This window comes from Oncorhynchus mykiss, chromosome 5 (genome assembly GCF_057628025.1).
Source record: "Oncorhynchus mykiss isolate SJ-2025 chromosome 5, ASM5762802v1, whole genome shotgun sequence".
Taxonomy (NCBI): Eukaryota; Metazoa; Chordata; class Actinopteri; order Salmoniformes; family Salmonidae; genus Oncorhynchus; species Oncorhynchus mykiss.
Genome location: NC_143026.1, coordinates 47,839,963 through 47,862,008, shown reverse-complemented (window position 1 = coordinate 47,862,008; position 22,046 = coordinate 47,839,963). Strand labels below are relative to the sequence as shown.

General features: G+C 42.3%; 1 protein-coding gene across 4 annotated transcripts in view; it reads left to right on the top strand.

Moving 5' to 3' along the window:
* LOC110523973 (CBP80/20-dependent translation initiation factor) overlaps positions 1 to 4,743 on the top strand; it is a 130,754-nt gene extending 126,011 nt beyond the window's left edge. For all 4 annotated transcript variants that reach the window (XM_090235056.1, XM_090235054.1, XM_090235055.1 and 1 more), the window contains one exon: positions 390 to 4,743. In XM_090235056.1, coding sequence (XP_090091182.1) covers positions 390 to 608 — 219 coding nt within the window. In that variant the 3' untranslated portion in view covers positions 609 to 4,743. The remainder of the gene's footprint in view (positions 1 to 389) is intronic.
* The last annotated feature ends 17,303 nt before the right edge of the window (positions 4,744 to 22,046 follow it).

Below are 22,046 nucleotides of genomic sequence, written 5' to 3'. Positions count from 1 at the left end.
GAAAATGTGTTCTTAACTGACTTGCTTAGTTAAATAAAGGTAGCTTTAGAAAGACTGCCATAGCTATAGTGGAGCTAGTCAGTAATTGCTAGAATTTTCACCTTGAATTGTATGGGAAATTGGGAATATCAGACAGACAGACCAGACAGACAGGCCAAGGTTCCTATAATGGGACTCCATCCTTCTGAGACAGACATCTGTTAATGAGCCTGCCCCCTGCATGCCACAACTCAGACAGACACCCCCACTCTTTAGTCAGCCGGCCACGACCCGTCTCTCAGACTAGCCTTCTTAATATTCAGACAGCTAGACATAACCCCCGACTCCAACGCCAAGTCACCTCTCCTCTTTTCCTCTCCCTCTCCTCCTCCCTCATCCTCCTTCTCCAGCTGCAGTCCACTGGTCGTCTCCTGGAGGAGCAGCTTCCAGAGATGATGACAGAGCTCCTGGCTGCGGCCAGGGACAAGATGCTGTGTCCAGCCGAGTCCCAGCTAACTCGCTCCTTGCTCATGGAGATCATCGAGCTGCACGCCAACCACTGGACCCCTCTGGAGGACCTCACCACACAGTACTACAACAGGACCATCCAGAAGCTCACCACCGCCTAGCCCCCCAGACCCAGGACCTGTCCCACAGGTCAGGCACATGGAGGCCTGAGCTGGGTTGATGGCTGGGATGCATGGGGCTGGACTAGACATGGGACTGTACAGAGTCGCAGAACATAATTGGTTGGCCCCATACCAGACAGCAAATGCGTTTAGGTATAAGGAGATGGGACTGACAAGACATACAGACAGACTTGAAATCCATGCAAAGACAAACACTACACCACACACACAGACAGAAGAGACTGGCCACTGGCCATGCAGCCTGCACACATTCGACGGTGGGGGCCTATCTGGTCACTGAGATGGGTGGAGGACAAAGAGACGACATGATGTGTGTGTGTGGGGGGGGGGGGGGTTGGAACAGCAGCCGCCTGTCCTTGGTGAACAGTCTCTCCTCAGAGGTTAAAAAGAGAAGAAGCAGGGGGGGTCCAGGGAGATTTCTTTCTCTCTGTGTTCATGTGCCAACCACCCTTCCTCCTTTCTGTCTTTCTCCTTTATCTATCTCCCCTCCTCCTCTCTGTCCCAGACCCTTTCACCCCAGGGTCTACGTAGCTGACTGGGGGAGATGAGAGGGGAGGCAGGCAGACCTCCCTCCAGTGGGCCAGGTCAAATGTCCAGACTGCAGGGCTAGGTTCCAGTAAGGCCTGCCTTTGTCCCCCCCCCCCCCCACTCCCCAGAGGCGCTTTGTGTGGCTGAGACACTGGCTGGCGCACTCTGGATTGCTGGCTGGGTAGCAGATGGCTTCTGGCGCCTCAGTGGGCTGGCTGCAGACACCCTCCCAGTCCCACCTACACTCCAGCCAAGGCCAACCCATCTTCCAACCCAGGCTAACACTAACCCAGCCAGGCCGCTGACAGACGGGGGCAGTGGGTTTGTCCTGGGGGCCAGTGGGGCTGCCGTGGGGGGCTAGGGATTGGGGATTGTTGGGAGGCGCAGCAGACAGCAGCATCAAGCCGCTGATTTAGTGGGGCTTTTGTTGTCATTATCATTTTCAGAGTGGTTTAATTTTCTCTGTCCATGCTTTTGTTACCTTTGTTATTAATTATATTATATTATTGTTACTATTATTGTATTATTTATTTTAAATCATGTACTGTAAATATGTATGATAATGGAATATTTTAGGGTAGAGGTATTGCACAGGTTTGATTTGTTTTGCACTGTTTTAAGGTGGTTACTTGTTTTAAGAGAAAAAAATACTTTTTAACGGTGGTATGGATAAATACTAGCATTAAGAAGAATCAATAGGTTTATGGGGTTGGTTGACTAGAAAGGGAAGGTTTAGCCAGAAGGAAGAATCAAAGAAATTATGGATTTGATGAAGTCAGTCAGACTAGAGGCCTTGTGAACTATAACTACATTTATAGAGTTGCGTCCTTGCTGTTTTGAAAGAAAAGGCCAAGAGAGGTGGAGAGTGCTTGCCGAGTGACCGAATTTAGTGAGGTTATTTATTAGATTTTTTTCCTGCAAAAAAAACAACAACAAAAAAACGAGCCTGATACAAATCGCTTCTTCAAATGTTCTCCTGTTCAAGCAGCCATTTTGCAGTGTTGGGACATTTTGCAACTCTATCTGTATGATGATGAAGTATTTGCTTTTGAGAGAGAAAAAAATCTGTTTCATTTGACAGATTATAAAAAAATATATATATATTTGACAATGTAGTTAGCTAGTATGTGATTCGCATTACTCTGGCTTCTGCAAATGTGTGTACAACACTATTAACATATCAACCCCATCATCATCATTATGTAATCCAATTAAATGTAATCGAATATACAGAAAATACCAGTATTTAAGACAACGAAGCAAGCTCTAGGAGGGCATGGTGCAAAGAGAGACGAGGGCTACGTCCCCTTTATCAACCCTTCCAAAGTGTGCACTTGTTCACTTCCCTTTCCTGATTTGAAAGGCATGACTGGTATAAGAAATATGATATTCTAGCCATGATGATTAGCTATAGGGTTGTGGTTGTGTGGATAGGGTGTGGCCTTTCCATGTGTTCTTACTATGGCTTCAGCTCATGTTGAAGGAACTGTTCTTTCTGCGGGGCAGTCTTTCAGTCCTAGTACTACTAGTGTTACTAGCTTCTGATTTCCTATTGACATTAAAAAAATTTTTGCATCAAGAATTCAAATCTTTTAAGGTAGGCACACGTCCAAAACAATAGGGTATTTTAAAACAGATAACTGACTAAATAAAGGAAACACCAACACTGGGGCTACCATGAGCCAGAACAGCTTCAATGTCCTTTGGCGTCGATTCTACGAGTGTCTGGAACTCAATTGGAGGGATGCAACACCATTCTTCCACTAGAAATTCAATCATTTGCTGGTGTTGGTGAACGCTCAGGGAATCTCCCTTAAGTGTTCAATTGGGTTTGAGATCTGGTGACAGAGACGGCCATGGCGTATTGTTTACGTTGGTTTGATGAGCATGAAACATTCAGTGACCAGTCGTGCCCTGGGGATGGGGTTATTGTCGTCCTATGGGGGCATAGCCATGGTAGCCAAAATAATGGCCTGCGCAGTATTTTTATACAATGACCCTAAGCATGATGGGATGTTAATTGCTTAATTAACTCAGGAACCACACCTGTGTGGAAAAACCTGATTTCAATAAACATTGTATCTCATTTACTCAAGGGTTTCAATTATTTTGACAATTACCTGTATATACAAACCCATCTGTCTAGATAAGTAGATAAGGCGAATTTCATTTTAGTTTGATAAAATACAATGGGTCTTGATTTTCAGTGACTAAAATTGTGATTCCGATGATCACTTGCCTGGTAAGTGTGGTATAATGTTAGATTGTAAATAATGCTATTGGGTGATTCCATATGCAAAGGAGTGACTCTCCTCTGTGACACTGGGCCTCCCGGCGCCCTCTGACCTTAGACCTTTAGGTTACATGACTCGCCCTACTATTGAATGCGACGCACCTCCATTTGCATCTCATTGACATTGGGAGGTATATGGTATAGCATCATCACAACGTTGTAACCCCAGCGAGGCGAGACTACCAGCCAGATGGTGCACAGATAATGAGCTGTAGAATTTGTGGAAGTTGTTGGTCATCAATTTTATTTTTTATTAAGCAATTTAAAAAATGTACTAACTGAAGAGGTGTAAAAAAAATGTGGGTGTTGTACTATGGTTTTTAGCTGCCTGAAATATTAGGTGCCTGTATTGACGCAGCCGCTAAACGTTCTCACGGTCTGGACAATTTTATTTTCCCATTTCCTGAGAACATCTCCCCCTTCACTCCACTGTTCAGCCACCAAAGCCTCTTTATTTTAAGAAACCATCTCGTATGTCTGGGGGATGTCTTGTGTTACACTGTTTTGACTCCAACACAATCTTCTTCAGAATAAGTAAGGATGTAATACCTGAGAAAAGCTCTTTCCTCGATATATGCTCTGCCACATGTCGCTATGCTCACAATGAGCTCTCATTCTTCAGACACAGAATATTTATTTAACTAGGCAAGTTAAGAACAAATTCTTATTTACAGTGACGGCTTACTGGGGAACAGTGGGTTAACTGCATTGTTCAGGGTGCAGAACAACAGATTTTTACCTTGTTAGCTCGGGGATTCGATCCAGCAACCTTTCGGTTACTGGCCCAAAGCTCTAAACAGTACACACTGGGACTGTCCTATATGAATCATACTACAAACTAATGTCATCTCTGTTAAAAGGTTTTGCATACTTTCAAAATTGAGTATTACCTATAGACAGTATACTATATTCTATGTGTCTGACTAGTTGTATGACTGGATGTCCTTGGCCCATTGTGTTGCTTTTGTTAGGCCCTGACCCAAACCCGGGGCTAGCCTGCGGCGTCAGGAGGGCTCACTGAGCCTGGGTTCACTCCCCCGGGGGCCTGGGTCTCTGAGCTCGCCCCTTGAACACAGGCAGGTTGTCCTTCAGCGTCCGTCCACATCAATCACTGTCTGGGGATGTGAGGGAGGAGAAGAAAGGGTGGTGAGACGGGGTAGTCTACTTCTGATATAGGGGAGAGGGCATCAAACATACTGGGAACGTTAAGGGCATGTGAAATGTTACTGCTCATGTCTCCTCCATTTTCTAATGATTTCTGGTAAATATGCATTAAAGATGTGTATAGCTGTGTGTGCAAATTGTGATTTATTATAGACAGTTCCACTCCGCTCTTAGGGCGAGGAGTAACAAAATGCACACACTGATAATTAATCTCACAACATGTGGACTGTTCAATATATGAAGGTGTCTTCATGTAAAAATGATTATCTTTAGAATAGTTTATTTACCTTTGTTTGAACAGGAAAGTCATATTGAGCCTAAAGTATCTTGAACATGAGCCCTGCACATACATAAACTAACATCAATAGGCAAGAATAGATAAGTACACACATCAAGATACACAACACAGAAAATTAAAACGAACACGTTCTTCATTACAAAAATCCTCGTCAGCTGTATGAATTGCCCTAGGGACACCAAAGCATCCAATTGAAATGTCTTTTGGAGATGATTCCAAACATGGGGTGCAAGGAAGTTAAAGGCTGATATACTCGAGGCGTTGTATCACTTTGTGTTCTCCTTTAACAGGTACTGTATCTTTTTAATAATGCACACCATTTGATACCATCAACCCTGAAATGATACTGTGAACAGACTGTCAGACACCCCATCTGCAACCATGTTTGTCTCCAGTCTCCGCCTCGGTCTCTTGTGTGTCTTATGATGTGGATGTTGGGTGAATGACGAGCACGGCCCTGTGCTAATGGTGTCATCGGGCCGAGGGGAGATGGCTAAACGGAGGATGGAGAGACTGCTCCCTCCATCCCTCCCTAGGCTGAATTAGAATCATGGCTAATTTTGCCCGCGCGTCGGAGGATAAACAGAGAGGACCATGCGGGCTGGAGACTCATCCAGCTAGCTACGTCTTCCAGTGAATTAGATCGCATTACCGAATCACAGTAGGAGTTCATGTTGGCCAGCCAGTCTAGACTATCTGCAGCACAAAGAGATGTTTGGCCGGCCAGTCTGCACAAAAAGAGAGGAAAGCTCTCCCATGGACTGACCGACCAAGACAAGGGGGATGGGGAGGACTTTATGGTCCAGACATTCTATGACCTTTTCATGGTGGAGTTAGTGGGAGTCATCTTTGGTTGATTAATTATCCTACATAGTATGACAACTATAAACTGGACTGAAACATTAGTAAGAAAATGACAGACAGCAAGTAAAGTTTTAGCTACTTAGATGTATTATTATCAGCAGTCACAATGGATGCGTTCCGGCCACCATTTCAAGCCTTCGTCAGCAACATTAGTTGAACTGTAATATGAATGGTTATGTGTTAGGCATTGTTTCTGGGAAGAGGATTTTGTCATGGTCGTCCAGACAGAGTCCTGTGTCTGGTCTTCCTGTCCCCTGGTCATCGTGGCTGTGAGGCTTTATTCTGGGGCTGTGTTGTCAGGACTGATGGATGAGCTGGGTGTGAGCTAGCTAACTGAGTAACTGCTCAGCCTAGCCTGGGTCTATTGTGTAGGGCAGACAAAGGGAGGCTGTGACTCAGCTGTCCTTGATAGCAAGGCACAAAGAGAGAGAGAGAGAGAGAGAGACAACCCCCATGAACACACAAACTCTCAGCTGAGTAGTCCCAATCCTCCTGATGATGCCATTCAGATGTCACCACTCCTATAGCTCTCCCACTGATGGGCAGGGGAAGATACAGTACCTGTAGTCACTGATTATTTGTGAGCTTTTGAATTAGTGTGCTCATGCCACCTGCATTCACAGCTCATTTCTGACCCTTTTATATATATATATATATATATATATATATATATGTATATGTGTGTGTGAAAATGAATGGCATGCATTTGTGTGTGTGTGTGTGAGAGAGAGAGATAATTCACTCCAGTGAGCCAGACGTGTACTGCAGGGGTGGTCTTGCTGAGGGGAGCGGAAGAGAAAGGCGAAAGGACGTGTGAGGAAAACTGGAGCAGAGAAAGAGAGAAGAAAAGTCCCTCTGATGCTTCAGTCAGTGTGTTACTGCTATGATAGAGGAACCAATAGCTAGAGGCTACAGGAGGATTTTAGCTGGCTGGTTTGGCTTTGCAGTGTAACGACTCATAGACCTCACATTGTATGCGGTTAGGAAAGTGGGAATGTGAGAATAGATTTTGCCATCTGACTTTTCTTTCTTTCGTTTTTTAAAGGCCCAGTGCAGACATAAACATGCTTTACCTGTGTTTTATGTATACAGTGCCTTCCGAAAGTACGCATAACCCTTGACTTATTCCACATTTTGTTGTGCTACAAGCCTGAATTCAAATTAGATTAAATAGATTTGTTTTCTCACCCATCTACACACAATACCTCATAATGACAAAGTGAAAACATGTTTTTAGAAGTTTTTGCAAATGTATTGAAAATGAAATACAGAAATATCTAATTTACCTAAGTATCCACACCCCTGAGTAAATACATGTTAGAATCACCTTTGGCTGTTATTACAGCCGAGAAGTCTTTCTGGGTAAGTCTCTAAGAGCTTTGCACACCTGGATGGTACAATATTTGCCCATTATTCTTTAGAAAATTCTTCAAGCTCAGGCAAATTGGTTGTTGTTCATTACTAGATAACCATTTTCAAGTCTTACCATAGATTTTCAAGCCGATTTCATTCAAAACTGTAACTGGGCCACATTCACTGACCACGTTTACATGCACACCAATATCACACACCAGTATCCCGTTATTGTTAGGGATACTCAAGTATTATATATAAACATCATATCCATTTACAACAACCCGAAAAATCTTGTATCCTGGTGTATGAGAAACCCAGATAAGATGCCTGGGCTATGCTTATCTAAGACGGGATAATGTGGCACGTAAACTTTCTTATCCCGTACACTGTAGTTTTTGCGGTCTGCGCAGGCTCAGTTTCACATATCACGGGTGTTGTGTAATGATGTTTTCATCTGATTGTCAAACAAATCACTTCAAAAAAGTAGTCTACCCGCACAGTTTGATCCACCATAATAATTTAGCCTTCTATAATGAATTTACTATAATTTAAAATGAAAATTTCTGACATTTCGTAGGCCATTTGTTTGTCAACTATAGTTTGATTACATGCAGCTTCTCTTCTGCCATATCTTGTTGCCCCAGAAGACTAAATAAAGTAGTGCTCACCAGAATAATGTCTTACATCGATAGAATTAATGCATTAGTAATCTAGTTCAAACCGGTAAAGTTGTCTGTTTCATTTAGGGACCGAGGAGAAAACGCTGTAACTCCAAAGCAGTGGAAAGATTGGTCTTGTGCAAAAAAATCTAAATGTCATCAGTTTCACCGGTTTTAAGGAAATTAAAAACGGAGAAAACGACAAAACATGTTTCTGATAAGACTTCAGTTTGGCTTGGGTGCATATTTTATGTGGTTGAAATACTGTCTGCATAACGGTGTCAAAGATAACACATTACATGCACATTCGCATTTTCTCAAGAGATGCTGAAAAAAGAAAGAAATATTCCTGTTCCCGAGACCAAATTAACATTTGTTGAATCATTTCACAGAATGAAATGCATAATTATGCAGGAGTTGCTTTGCCACATTTTTTGCAGTGTTACTTTAGTGTCTTGTTGCAAACAGGATGCATGTTTTGGAATATGTTTTATTCTGTACAGGCTTCCTTCTTTTCACTTTGTCAATTAGGTTAGTAATTGTGGATTAACTACAGGGCTGTTGTCTCCTTTCACAGCCATTAAACTCTGTAACTTTATTAAAGTCACCTTTGGCCTCATGGTAAAATCCCTACGTGGTTTCCTGCCTCTCTGGAAACTTTAGTTAGTAAGGATGCCTGTATCTTTGTAGTGACTGGGTGTATTGATACACCATCCAAAGCCTAATTAATAACTTCAACATGTTCAAAGGGATATTCAACGCCTGTTTTTTTATCTACCAAAAGGAGCCCTTCTTTGGAAGAAAATGTTATCAATGTTAAATTCAGGCTGTAACACAACAAAATGTGGAAAAAGTCAAGTGGTGTGAATACTTTCTGAAGGCACAGTACATGTATTTCCACACTATGAGGTTGGTATAATACTGTCATTGTGAAAATTATAATAGTGAATTTTTAGTGGAAGAACCATTTGAATAGACCACCTGAAATTTCCACCTGTTTTTGGTGGGATGGAGTTTTGTCCTGCCTGGTAACATCACCCGAAAGTAATTTAGTTGATAATAGACCAAAAAGAAAAAGAGCTCCAAACCTGTCGGCCAATAAAAGCTAGTTTTCAGTTTTCCCCTCCCCACTCAGACCACTCTAAGACAGTCCTAGTTAAATTATTGCTTAAAAGTGATTTTTGTTTCCTTTTGACCATTTTAATGGAAATCAATCACAGTAAGGTATTTTAAGAATTTGTTCTTAACTGACTTGCCTAGTAAAATAAAGGTGACATTTGTTTTATCATTTAAAAGGTACTTAATTGATATGGTCATTTTCATAAATTCATACAATGTTTGGGAAGGACATATACTAAGGAATTTGTGAAAATTCTATAGCAATACAGAGTGGGAAAGCGGCTGTGTGTTTGGACAATTCATAGACACTGCAGTATATACAACATATTAAAAACATCTGCCTTGTCCAGGACCGGTGTCTACGCAGACCGGCGCTCTATAGCCAATCAGAGCTAAAGTAGGCCTACAGTTGAAGTCGGAAGTTTACATACACTTAGGTTGGAGTCATTAAAACTCGTTTTTCAACCACTCCACAAAAGTCGGCTAGGACATCTACTTTGTGCATGACAAAAGTCATTTTTCCAACAATTGTTTACAGACAAATTACTTCACTTATAATTCGCTGTATCACAATTCCAGTGGGTCAGAAGTTTACATACACTATGTTGACTGTGCCTTTAAACAGCTTGGAAAATTCCAGAAAATTATGTCATGGCTTTAGAAGCTTCTGATAGGCTAATTGATATAATTTGAGTCAATTGGAGATGTACCTGTGGATGTATTTCAAGGCCTACCTTCAAACTCAGTGCCTCTTTGCTTGACATCATGGGAAAATCAAAAGAAATCAGCCAAGACCACAAGTCTGGTTCATCCTTGGGAGCAATTTCCAAACGCCTGAAGGTACCAAATTCATCTGTACAAACAATAGTACAAAAGTATAAACACCATGGGACCACGCCGCTGTCATACCACTCAGGAAGGAGACGTGTTCTGTCTCTTAGTGATGAACATACTTTGGTGCGAAAAGTGCAAATCAATCCCAGAACATCAATGCTGGAGGACACAGGTACAAAAGTATCAATATCCACAGTAAAATTAGTCCTATATCGACATAACCTGAAAGGCCACTCAGCAAATAAGAAGCCACTGCTCCAAAACCGCCATGAAAAAGCCAGACTATGGTTTGCATCTGCACATAGTGACAAAGATCATACTTTTTGAAGAAATGTCCTCTGGTCTTTCGAAACAAAAATAGAACTGTTTGGCCATAATGACCGTTTGTGTTTGGAGGAAAGCCGGAGAACATCATCCAAACCATGAAGCACGGGGGTGGCAGCATCATGTTGTGGGGGTGCTTTGCTGCAGGAGGGGCTGGTGCACATCACAAAATAGATGGCATCGTGAGGCAAGAAAATTATGTGCATATACTGAAGCAACATTTCAAGACCTCAGTCAGGAAGTTAAAGCTTGTTCGCAAATGGGTCTCCAAGCATACTTCCAAAGTTGTGGAAAAATTGCTTAAGGACAACAAAGTCAAGATATTGGAGTGGCCATCACAAAGCCCTGACCTCAATCCTTTAGAAAATGTGTGGACAGAACTGAAAAAGCATGGAGGCCTACAAACCTGACTCAGTTACACCGACTCTGTCAGGAGGAATGGGCCAAAATCCACCCAACTTATTGTGGGAAGCTTGTGGAAGGCTATCAGAAACATTTGACTAAAGTTAAACAATTTAAAGGCAATGCTACCAAATACTAATTGAGTGTATGTAAACTTCTGACCCACTGGGAATGTGATGAAAGAAATAAAAGCTGAAATAAATAATTCTCTCTACTATTATTCTGACATTTCACATTCTTAAAATATAGTGTTGATCCTAACTGACCTAAAACAGGGAATTTTTACTTGGATTATATGTCAGAAATTGTGAAAGCTGAGTTGAAATAAGGTGTATGGTGTATGTAAACTTTCGACTTCAACTGTATTTGCAAATAAACTGTTTGTCACACTGGCCTGGCATCATTCACTTTGAACTGGACTCTGTGTTCACATACAGTAGCATCAGCGCAACTTTAAATCATTAGAACGCATTCGCCAAAAGCCACAAAATACAATTGAATGGATTTCTGCAAGTACAGTGTATGTAAATACCACAGGAGTCCTTTTACAGTCCTATTGATCAAACAACCATGAAAAGGTAGGCTCTCTCCCTCAGTTGGCTGTGCACATCAACAACAACTAATTCTAGTCAAAGGGAGATTAGCTAAAATCTAACGAGGAAACACTATCTACAGTAGATATACCCTCTCAAACTTTTTCAGCTAGTTGGCCGTCGAAATTGCACTGATAAACGATGCTCGTACTTCTGAGTTTTTCCCCACAAAAGGGCTTTATTACAGACAGAAATACTACTCAGCATCTGTGGCATTGTATTTTGCGACAAAACTGCACATTTTTAAGTGGCCTTTCATTGTCCCCAGCACAAGGTGTACCTATGTAATGATTATGCTGTTTAAACAGCTTCTTGATAGGCCACACCTGTCAGGTGGATGGATAATCTGGGCAAAGGAGAAATGTGATTTTTTATTTCATCTCATGAAACATGGGACCAATACTTTACATGTTGCATTTTTTGTATTTTGGTTCAGTGTATATTTATCATGCATTGAACTGTATCAATCTATTCTTCCAACAATGCCTTGCTGTACTATTTTTAGAACCTCTTATAAAGTTGGTTTTGAAACATAAACTGGGAATTTTATATTCTTGATTGATATCATGATTGTCTGTTTCATGTCTGCCAAGTAGCTAAAACCCAGTCAGTTCCACTTTAAGGATTGGTTTTGGATGTCCCTCACTCTGTAAACTAACTGTACAATGGACGTGTAAGAGAAGCCCTGATAATCAACAGTGGTGGAACCAGTAACTCATATTGTTGCATCCTGGACTGGCAGCGAGGAAATTATGTCATGACCTGTTGGCTTCCTGAATGAACTGTTTAATGATTCCACTGCTTTAGGAACTTGCTGAGTAAGATTCAATCTAACTCTACAGTGGCTTGTAACTCCTACATACAGTCAGGTACATAATTACTGGCACCCAAAATAATTGGGAATTTATATTAATTTATACTACTACAATTGCTCAGAGATAAGAGATTTTTGTTAAAAAGTTGTTGTTTTTTAAATGTTTTTGAAGGTAGGGGTCAAAATATTCTAGCACCCTCCTTTTTTGCGAGGATAATAACACTTAGCCTTTTTCTAAACTGTTTTATGAGATTGGAGAACACGTTGGGAGGGATCTTAGACCATTCCTCCATTAAGAATCTTTCCAGATCCTTCATATCCTTGGTCTGCGCTTATGGACTGCCCTCTTCAAATCAAACCACAGGTGCTCAATGGGGTTCAAGTCCGGAGACTGTGATGGCCATTGCAACATATACATTTTGTGGTCAATTAACCATTTCTTTGTGGATTATGATTCGTGCTGGAAGATCCACTTGCGTATCAGCCTCCTGATGAATGTCACATTGGTAAATATAGTTAATGATGCCGTTGGTGTTAACAAGGGCCCCAGGACCAGTGGAAGCAAATGATATTATAGAATAATATAATTTCCCGGTATTTTTGAACGTACAATATAGCTCAGTATTTGTATTGTTTATTTTATAGTCTTTTTTGCTCATCTTTATGAAGGGTGCCAATAATCATGGACCTGACTCACAGGAGGTTGGTGGCACCTTAATTGAGGAGGACGGGATCATGGTAATGGCTGGAACGGAATAAGTGGAATGGTATTGAATACATCGAACACATGCTTTTCATGTGTTTGATGCTATTTCATTTGCTCCATTCCAGCAATTATTAGGAGCCATCCTCCACTCAGCAGCCTCCACTGACCTGACTGTATGTACTGTGCCTTCGCAAAGTATTTAGACCTCTTGACTTTTTCCACATTTTGTTTACGTTACAACATTATTTTTAAATGGATTGAATAAAATCCAAAAACTCAGCAATACCCCATAATGACAAAGTGAAAACAGATTTTTAGACATTTTTGCAATTGTACTCAAATAAAAAACAGAAATACCTTATTTACATAAGTATTCAGAGCCTTTGCTATGAGAATTGAAATTGAACTTGATTGGAGTCCACCTGTCTATATAAGGTCCCACAGTTGACAGTGCATGTCAGAGCAAAAACCAAGCCATGAGGTCGAAGGACTTAGAGCTCCGAGACAAGATTGTGTCGGGGCACAGATCTATTGAAGGATACAAAAACATTTCTGCAGCATTAAAGGTCACCAAGAACACAGTGGCCTCCATCATTCTTAAATGGAAGAAGTTTGGAACCACCAAGACTCTTCCTAGAGCTGGCTGACATCCAAACTGAGCAATCGGGGGGAAAGAGCCTCGGTCAGGGAGGTGACCAAGAACCCGATGGGCACTCTGACAGAGCTCCAGAGTTCCTCTGTGGAGATGGGAGAACCTCCCAGAAGGACAACCATCTCTGCAGCACCCCAACAATCAGGCCTTTATGGTAGGGTGGCCAGACGGAAGCCACTCCTCAGTAAAAGGCACATGACAGCCCGCTTGGAGGCAAAGGCACCTAAAGAGGCACCTAAAGACTCTCTGACCATGAGAAACCAAGATTGAACTCTTTGGCCTGAATGCTAAGCGTCACGTCTGGAGAAAATCTGACACCATCCCTGTGGTGAAGCATGGTGGTGGAAGCATCATGCTGTGGGGATGTTTTTAAGGGATGGGAAACTAGTCACGATTGAGGCAAAGATGAACGGAGCAAAGATCCTTTATGAAAACCTGCTCCAGAGCACTCAGGACCTCAGACTGGGGCGAAGGTTCACCTTCCAACAGGACAACGACCCTAAGCACACATCCAGGACAACGCAGGAGTGGCTTCGGGACAAGTCTCTGAATGTCCTTTAGTGGCCCAGCCAGAGCCTGGACTTGAACCCAATCGAACATCTCTGGAGAGACCTGAAAATAGCAGTGCAGCAATGCTCCCCATCCAACCTGACAGAGCTTGAGAGGATCTGCAGAGAAGAATGGAAGGAACTCCCCAAATACAGGTGTACCAAGCTTGTAGTGTCATACCTAAGAAGACTCGAGGTGTTGTGTTTAGATTGATGAGGAAAAATGTGTTTTAATCAATGTTAGAATAAGGCTGTAATGTAACAAATTGTGGCAAAAGTCAAGGGGTCAAATACTTTCCGAATGCACTGTATATACACACGTACATCTGAAACATGCATGCACATAAACACACACACACTGAGAGACAGAGACACACACACACACACACACACACACACACACACACACACACACACACACACACACACACACACACACACACACACACACACACACACACACACACACACACACACACACACACACACACCACACACACCACACACACACACACACACACACACACACACACACACACACACACACACACACTGCTACCTAGCCCTGTCCAGCACTGCTACCTAGCCCTCAGCAGCCTCTGCCAGGACCCACATTCAGCCAGCCAACATCAACAGTGGTGTTCTCAGGAGAGGTGTGGACACAAAAAATACTCCAGGAGAAAAGCACCACAGTCAGTGAGTTTTGTGTCCCCATGGTGTATGGGTAGTTGACATGGGTCGTTTTTTGTTCATAATGTCAAACTTAGATGAATTGGATAAAATTGTGACATATTACTTAAAGCTTTGTTTAAAAAAAAACTTTGATCATGAGTAAATTCATGCAGTGTATTATTTGTTTACTTACAATTGGTAAGTGGACAATTACAAACATGGTAATGGTCCACTGTTCCAGTTAAGTTTGTGGAACTTTTCCCTATGTCTATGTCAAAAAACAGTAGTCCCCAAGTCCATTCATGATATTTCCAAATAGTTCTGATTGATTAAACCTGGTCCCTAAAATCAATGTCCACATTGTGTGACACAATTCTGTGATTAACAACAAGCCAGCACTTGGGAACCATTTCACTGGGGGTGGTACTCTTGCAATGAGGAACTACACAAGACATTTCTGGAGCACATGGTCTGGAGAGATTGTGAGCTTTATCAGAAATATTTATCATTAATATTGCACTTTCCTGCTGTTGCCATTCAAGGGGTACATTTCTTAGGCCTTTTGAATGTGTTGAAAAAAAATTGAAGTTACATTTTTGTTGTGGTGAAATCAAATGGTAGACAATAAGGCCAAAAATGGACCATACAGCCTGAGATTTCCACTGGTGTGACAGCTTTTTTCTCTTGTTGTGACATGAAGATGGTGTCACACCAGATGAAATAGCTGTCACTCCAGGGGACATTACACCTAGAAATACTCCCCTATAAGGACCTTTTTAAACTTATTTGTATTATACCAATTTGCATCCTGTTGCAATTTTGATCATTTTAAGTGGTTCTGAGTGTAATATTTACATTTTCATTCTCCTACGCCTGGTTTCTCACACCCTGCATGTGACCATTTTACCCTCCAGCATCAGAGACACGTTGAGTTTTTCAAACCCATTGGCTCTATTGTGCGGTATACGCTAGAAACCCCTCCAACAGAACACCCCGTGAGTGGTGCCTCAGCTCCCACAGCTCCCACTGCTGTTGTTAAGTCCAGGGCCTCCCACTGGGTGTGCATGGGTGTGCTTGGGTCTCCTCCTTCACTCGGGGACTGTGCCCTGGCGCCTCGCTGTGTGCCCAGGTACACCTCAATGTTGTGGGGGTCTACCTGAGTGATCCTGCCAGTCTTGTCTCAAAAATTAAGCCATGCCAGTCTTAGTACACTGCAGGCATGGTGAAACTGTAAAATGGCTCATTAAATTAGTTATGGTTCCTTTGATTGCAACGTTACTTGGATGGCTGCAGAAATCATTGAGCTAATACCTGCCAACAAGTGCTGACCTTCGATGATGCGTGCATTTATTCACACCCAAAACCCATGCGGGGAACTCTCTGCCACCACATACGCTTTTGGTGACTAGAACCTCGACTGGTGATGCGCTGATGTCTAATTCGAATGTCTGCCTTATTAATGGTACTTTCTGTGCATACCATGGTGACCACGGGTAATTCGGAATCAGGGTTAGATACCAGGGAGGGAGCTTAAGAAATAGCTAACACATCCCAGGAAGGCACCCACTCCCAACTCAGGGAGGTAGTGAAGAAAAATAACAATACAGGACTCTTCTGATTCCCTTCATTTGGAATGAGTACACTTTAAATCCATTAATGAGGATCCATGGCTGATGTTTAGAGGTTGCGATTTACAGCGGTTAGAAACTTCTGAGTGTTCATAATTATGTTATAACCGTAACTGTCACGCCCTGGCCATAGAGAGGCTTTTTATTCTCTATTTTGGTTAGGCCAGGGTGTGACTAGGGGTGGGTGTTCTATGTTCTTTTTTCTGTGTTTTTGTATTTCTTTGTTTTTGCCCGGGTCTGTCGTTGTCTCTGATTGAGAACCATATTTAGGGAGCTCTTGCCCACATTGGTTTTGTGGGTAGTTATTTCACCTGACGGAGCTGTTTCGGTTGTTTCTTTTGTTCCTTGTTGTATTTAGTGTTTGGTTTATTAAAATAATGATGAACACTTACCACGCTGCATCTTGGTCCTCACCTTCTTCCACCAACGGTCGTTACAGTAACATTTGACTGCCTGTTGTGTATTGTCCATCTGTTGGACAATGTCCTACGGGCCAGGTGACACCAATATATATAAGGAAATAAATGTAAAAATAATTGTTAAGCATGAGGCAAGAAACATCATCATAATACTAATGGCTTTTTATCCAGGTTTTTGTCAAATTACTGTGAATCTTACTAAAAATGTAATGGGGAGACATTTGGTTACTGACATTATACAAGGAAATTGTGTGTTTTTCAATAGAAATTCTAGCATACGAATACTGATTTAGAAACAGAAGTAACTAATAATGAGTAAAACAAATTTTTTTTTCACTTTTGTTTTGGCCGTATGGCAATTGGATATGTCATATATCGTAAGAAATATATCATCATACGTCAAATCCCTAGAAATTCAGCTAAAACATATTTATGAAATTAACTTGTGTGAAACTCAGTTCCCATGCTGCTCAGCAAGGTTAGTACTGAGGCCTTTGAATCATTACATTAGGTTGATCTAGTGGTTCAAATGGCAAATAGACCCACCACCATTATTAGGTTCCAGTCTACTTTGTGCTGTGGATGGAGCACATAAAATGTGTAGGCCAGTTGTCTACTTCCTCTCCATGTAATGGCATCGTTTCCTAACTCTAACCCTGTCCACATACACAAACCATACACACTCCATTGACACACACACACCATTGTTTCCTAACCATGCTCCTGTCCACCACAGGGACTGGCTACAGCTGCAGCGCTGTAGCCGCGTGTTATTGTGCTCCTATTTGACCAGTCACCCACCCAGAAGTGTCTCTTTGTAGCTCATGACGAGCCCTCGTGAGAACAGCTTCCGTTGTGTGGAGTAGAGACACACACACACACACACACACACACACACACACAAATAGAGAGAAAAACATGTAGAGCACACACACACACACAGAAACATACCACATCTCTCTCCCCTCTACCGGCCGTTAGGACATTAGTTGAGGTGTCTGCAGACGAGCAGTGAGAAGTAGCATCTGATGTCTTTGTTACTAGGGCCCAAGCTCCCCGTCTAGCGACAGTCACAGCGGCAGCACGCCAAGAGGGAGTGTGACCCTGTTGCTAGGCAACCAACTGTGAAGTTGACAGTCTCGAACTTCCACCAACAGCGGGGTGAACCCCCGTTAAGAGCTGTCTGCTGCTTTAGTGCTGCTGTGCTGCTTTCAGAGAGAGCTGTGTGTGTGTTGTCAGCCAGGGCCGTGTTGATGTCTGTGTGGGGGATGTTGGGAGTTTTATAATGTAGTTTACAAAAGTTCAATCAGGAAGGCTGGTCTCAATGCTCGTTTATCTTCATCCAGTAAGCTTAACATAATGAACTTTGTTTCTTATTCTACGGACATAGTGGCAATGAATACAAACGTATCATCATCAGCACAGTGTCCTGTTTCTTCTCTTCTTTCCTATTAGCCATGTGTGGAATCTCATTTACCTATTTACCTTATATTCTATAAGCACGGCACAATAATGCACATTCCTCACGCTGCTGTTGGGATATATTTATGTGTCAACTTACCCATGTTCTCTCACTTGCTGTTATTTCAGCAACAGTTTTCCAATGACAGTCGTTAGCTTCTGTGTTGTCAGACGCCAAAATCTCCCCTGAGGGATAGGATACGTCACTGGCTCCTGCCCGTCCTTGGTTAGCACTCAGTTTTTCATAACACTATTAATTAAGCTTTTTTTTAATGGTTGGTCCTTGATGTTTTTTTACGATCTCAAGATCTGTTAGGTTTTAGGTTTTACTACAGATGCTTCTCATCCGTGTACTTTTGGGGGATTTTCAGGATCAGCCGTCTGCAGTTTATTGGCCTTTAAGGGTGTAACTGTGCATATATTCATACCGAACCGTTCAGTACAGAGACTTCGGTTCAGTCCGCACTGTGAACCGGAATGAATACATTAAAAAAACATTTACAAAATAAAAATACTAGGCCTATAGGCGATGCCTAAGCTGCGTTGTATTCCTATGCCTCTTGAGTGTTACACCCTGATCTGTTTCACCTGTCTTTGTGCTTGTCTCCAACCCCTCCAGGTGTCGCCCATCTTCCCCATTATCCCCTGTGTATTTATACCTGTGTTCTCTGTCTATCTGTTGCCAGTTCATTTTATTCGTCAAGCCTACCAGCATTTTTCCCCTTGCTCCTATCTTTTTCTAGTTCATGTTTTCCCGGTTTTGACCATTCTGCCTGCCCTGACCCTGATCCTGCCTGCCGTTCTGTACCTTGTCACACCACCCTGAATTATTGACCTCTGCCTGCCCTGACCCCGAGACTGCCTGCCGTTCTGTACCTTTTGGACTCTGATCTGGATTATCAAATCAAATCTAATCTAATCAAATGTATTTATATAGCCCTTCGTACATCAGCTGATATCTCAAAGTGCTGAACAGAAACCCAGCCTAAAACCTCAAAAAAGCAAGCAATGCAGGTGTAGAAGCACGGTGGCTAGGAAAAACTCCCTAGAAAGGCTAAAACCTAGGAAGAAACCTAGAGAGGAACCAGGCTATGAGGGGTGGCCAGTCCTCTTCTGGTTGTGCCGGGTAGAGATTATAACAGAACATGGCCAAGATGTTCAAATGTTCATAAATGACCAGCATGGTCAAATAATAATAATCACAGGCAGAACAGTTGAAACTGGAGCAGCAGCACGGCCAGGTGGACTGGGGACAGCAAGGAGTCATCATGCCAGGTAGTCCTGAGGCATGGTCATAGGGCTCAGCTCCTGCCAGAGAGAGAGAAAGAAAGAGAAAATTAGAGAGAGCATACTTAAATTCACAGACACCGGATAAGATAGGAGAAGTACTCCAGATATAACAAACTGACCCTAGCCCCCCGACACAGAAACTACTGCACCATAAATACTGAGGCTGAGACAGGAGGGGTCAGGAGACACTGTGGCCCCATCCGATGATACCCCCGGACAGGGCCAGTAACCAAAAGGTTGCTAGATCAAATCCTGAGCTGACAAGGTAAAAATCTGTCATTCTGCCCCTGAACAAGGCAGTTAATCCACTGTTCCTAGGCCGTCATTGTAAATAAGAATGTGTTCTTAACTGACTTGCCTAGTAAAATAAAAGTGTAATAATTTTTTTTTAAATAATACGGAAGGGTTCCAGACCTTGGCTGAACACCATGACCGAGCATTGAACACATTGCTGGAACAATTCCAAGGGTTGTCTGATAGGCAGCCTACCATGATGGTAACCTCCCAGCCACTCAGTAGCCCAGCTGTTAGCAGCGCCACCTCCCCACACTATTCCTACCACCGGAGGAAGACGGAAACACAAAAAAACCACAGCACAACTTTGTCTCCCCTTTGCACTCATGCAGCCCTTTGCAGCTGCTTCTGACCAGGCCAAATCAATTAGAAGAGCGATAAGTATGTTTATAGCCGCTGAAATGCCCCCATTCTCAGTGGGTGAGAAGAATAGGGGGGTTTGAACACATTGTGAACGCGCTCGAGCGACGTTATGAACTTTGCCTTCTCACACCCATTTCAGCAAATGGGTAGTAGCCGCTCTATATGAGCAAGCTAAAGCCGAAGTTGTCAATGAATTGGCCAATGCAACCTGTGTTGTGCTTACTACAGATTGATGGACCTCCAGGGCTACTTAATAATGACAGCCCATCACATTACCCCGGAGTGAGAAGTTAGAAGGACCGTGCTACAGATGCGACCCCTTTATGAGAGTTCTCTTTATAGCTGCTATACAATGTCTGAGCCATTGTTTACATATTGATTTCACACGCATATTGCACTTTATTTTGGTGTTGTTGATGAGTAATCGTGTGTTTTCATTTAATTGTGCTCTCATTAGACATTATATGTCTCATGATATATGGAATCAGGAATAACAACACTTCCTGTTTCTTAAATAAACAAAAATGTACTTTCCCTCTGTACTGAAACAGAACAGAACCGAACCATGAACCCAAAACTGCAATACGTACTGAACCGTGGGTTTGGTGAACCGTTACACCCCTATTGCCCTTACATTACAGATAAACGGTAACTCTATAGTGGGCCTCAACTAATAGGCCTAGCGACAGCTTGTCACACCCTTGGTGAATCACATTAATTCAGGCAACTATTACGTCTTGTTGCTTTGTCTTGTACCATCTTTGCCCATTCATATTCAATTAGCTCGATTCTTCTTTATCGCAACAGAACAATTTTTTATCTCTACAGCATATGCTCGCAACCCTCAGACAAAGCGGCTTCCCTCCGCATTGGCGTTTTTGCAAGGCTGTCTTCTTACTGGTTTTCCATAGTTTCTTTCTAATTGCGAGTTCACAACTTTTTCTATCACTTTCATTCCTTCACGTGATTCAGTTTTTTCTGATCTGGTCTTTTCACCCTAAACACTATAGCTATAGCTTACGCATAGTCACTTTTCAAATGATCTCGACTAACCTGTACCCCCGCACATTGACTCGGTACCGGTACCCCCTGTATAAAACTGTATTACTGTTATGTCATTTTCTTGTGTTACTTTTTGATTTTATTCAATTGTTTTACTTTAGTTTATCTTACACCTGTTGCATTCAGCCCATGTGACAAATACATTTTGATTTGAAGTAATATAAAGGTGTTATCGTTCACCTCAATGCTAAACTACTGGTCAAGCGTTCAGAACTGGAGCTGCAAACACAGCTGCCACACTAGGTATAATTCCACCCTCACTCTCCAGCCACGAGGTCGCTGGTCATGCTCTGCCTACACCTCATATGTTAGCCACAATCTATTGGCTATTCTCTCAGGTCAATGGTCATTTTACCATAGCCATCAATAGCTACATTAGTAGGCTAGTATCCGATCACACTCATGCACGTAGCGGTTGCAGTCATTCATTATTACACCTTCACGTATGTAACAATGCGAGTCACTCAGCAGGCCGGCATTGGGTCAGACACTCACTCTTTGCCACATGTCCCTATTGCTTCACATTACTGCCTGCGGGAGACGCAAAGCAAACGTCTCATCTTATCGTACAAATTGCATTACAGCATGCATGGTTGGGTTCTATGTACAGGCATACACAGCATTTCAACTAAACATATCAGAAAATGTTTGATTCTTTTGAAAAATGCCATATAATACTTTCCATTTCAGCATAATCTCACTTTTGTTCGATTCCTTGCATGCAACTCTTTTACATATAATGAATCATTGTTTTCGATCTTTAGATCCAATTGTTGCTTCGTTGCGTCCCTTCTCCGTGGTAACTTATGTTATTTTGTTTCGATGTCAACAGCCCCTCATAGAGCTTCCTGTCATCACATCATCTAGCTCCGAGGATCTTCGCTCGGAGACGAGGCCATTCCTCAAACTACTGTACTGTATTTAATAAAATGTCATATTGCATTCCGTCAGCCTTGAAAATTCTGCATTTTTCTTAAAAGCTTTGGAATACAATTACAGTACTAGACACTAGCTAGTTAGTTACCTCATCTCATTTCTGCTTCATGTCTCCTAGTCACTACTACTACAGCCACT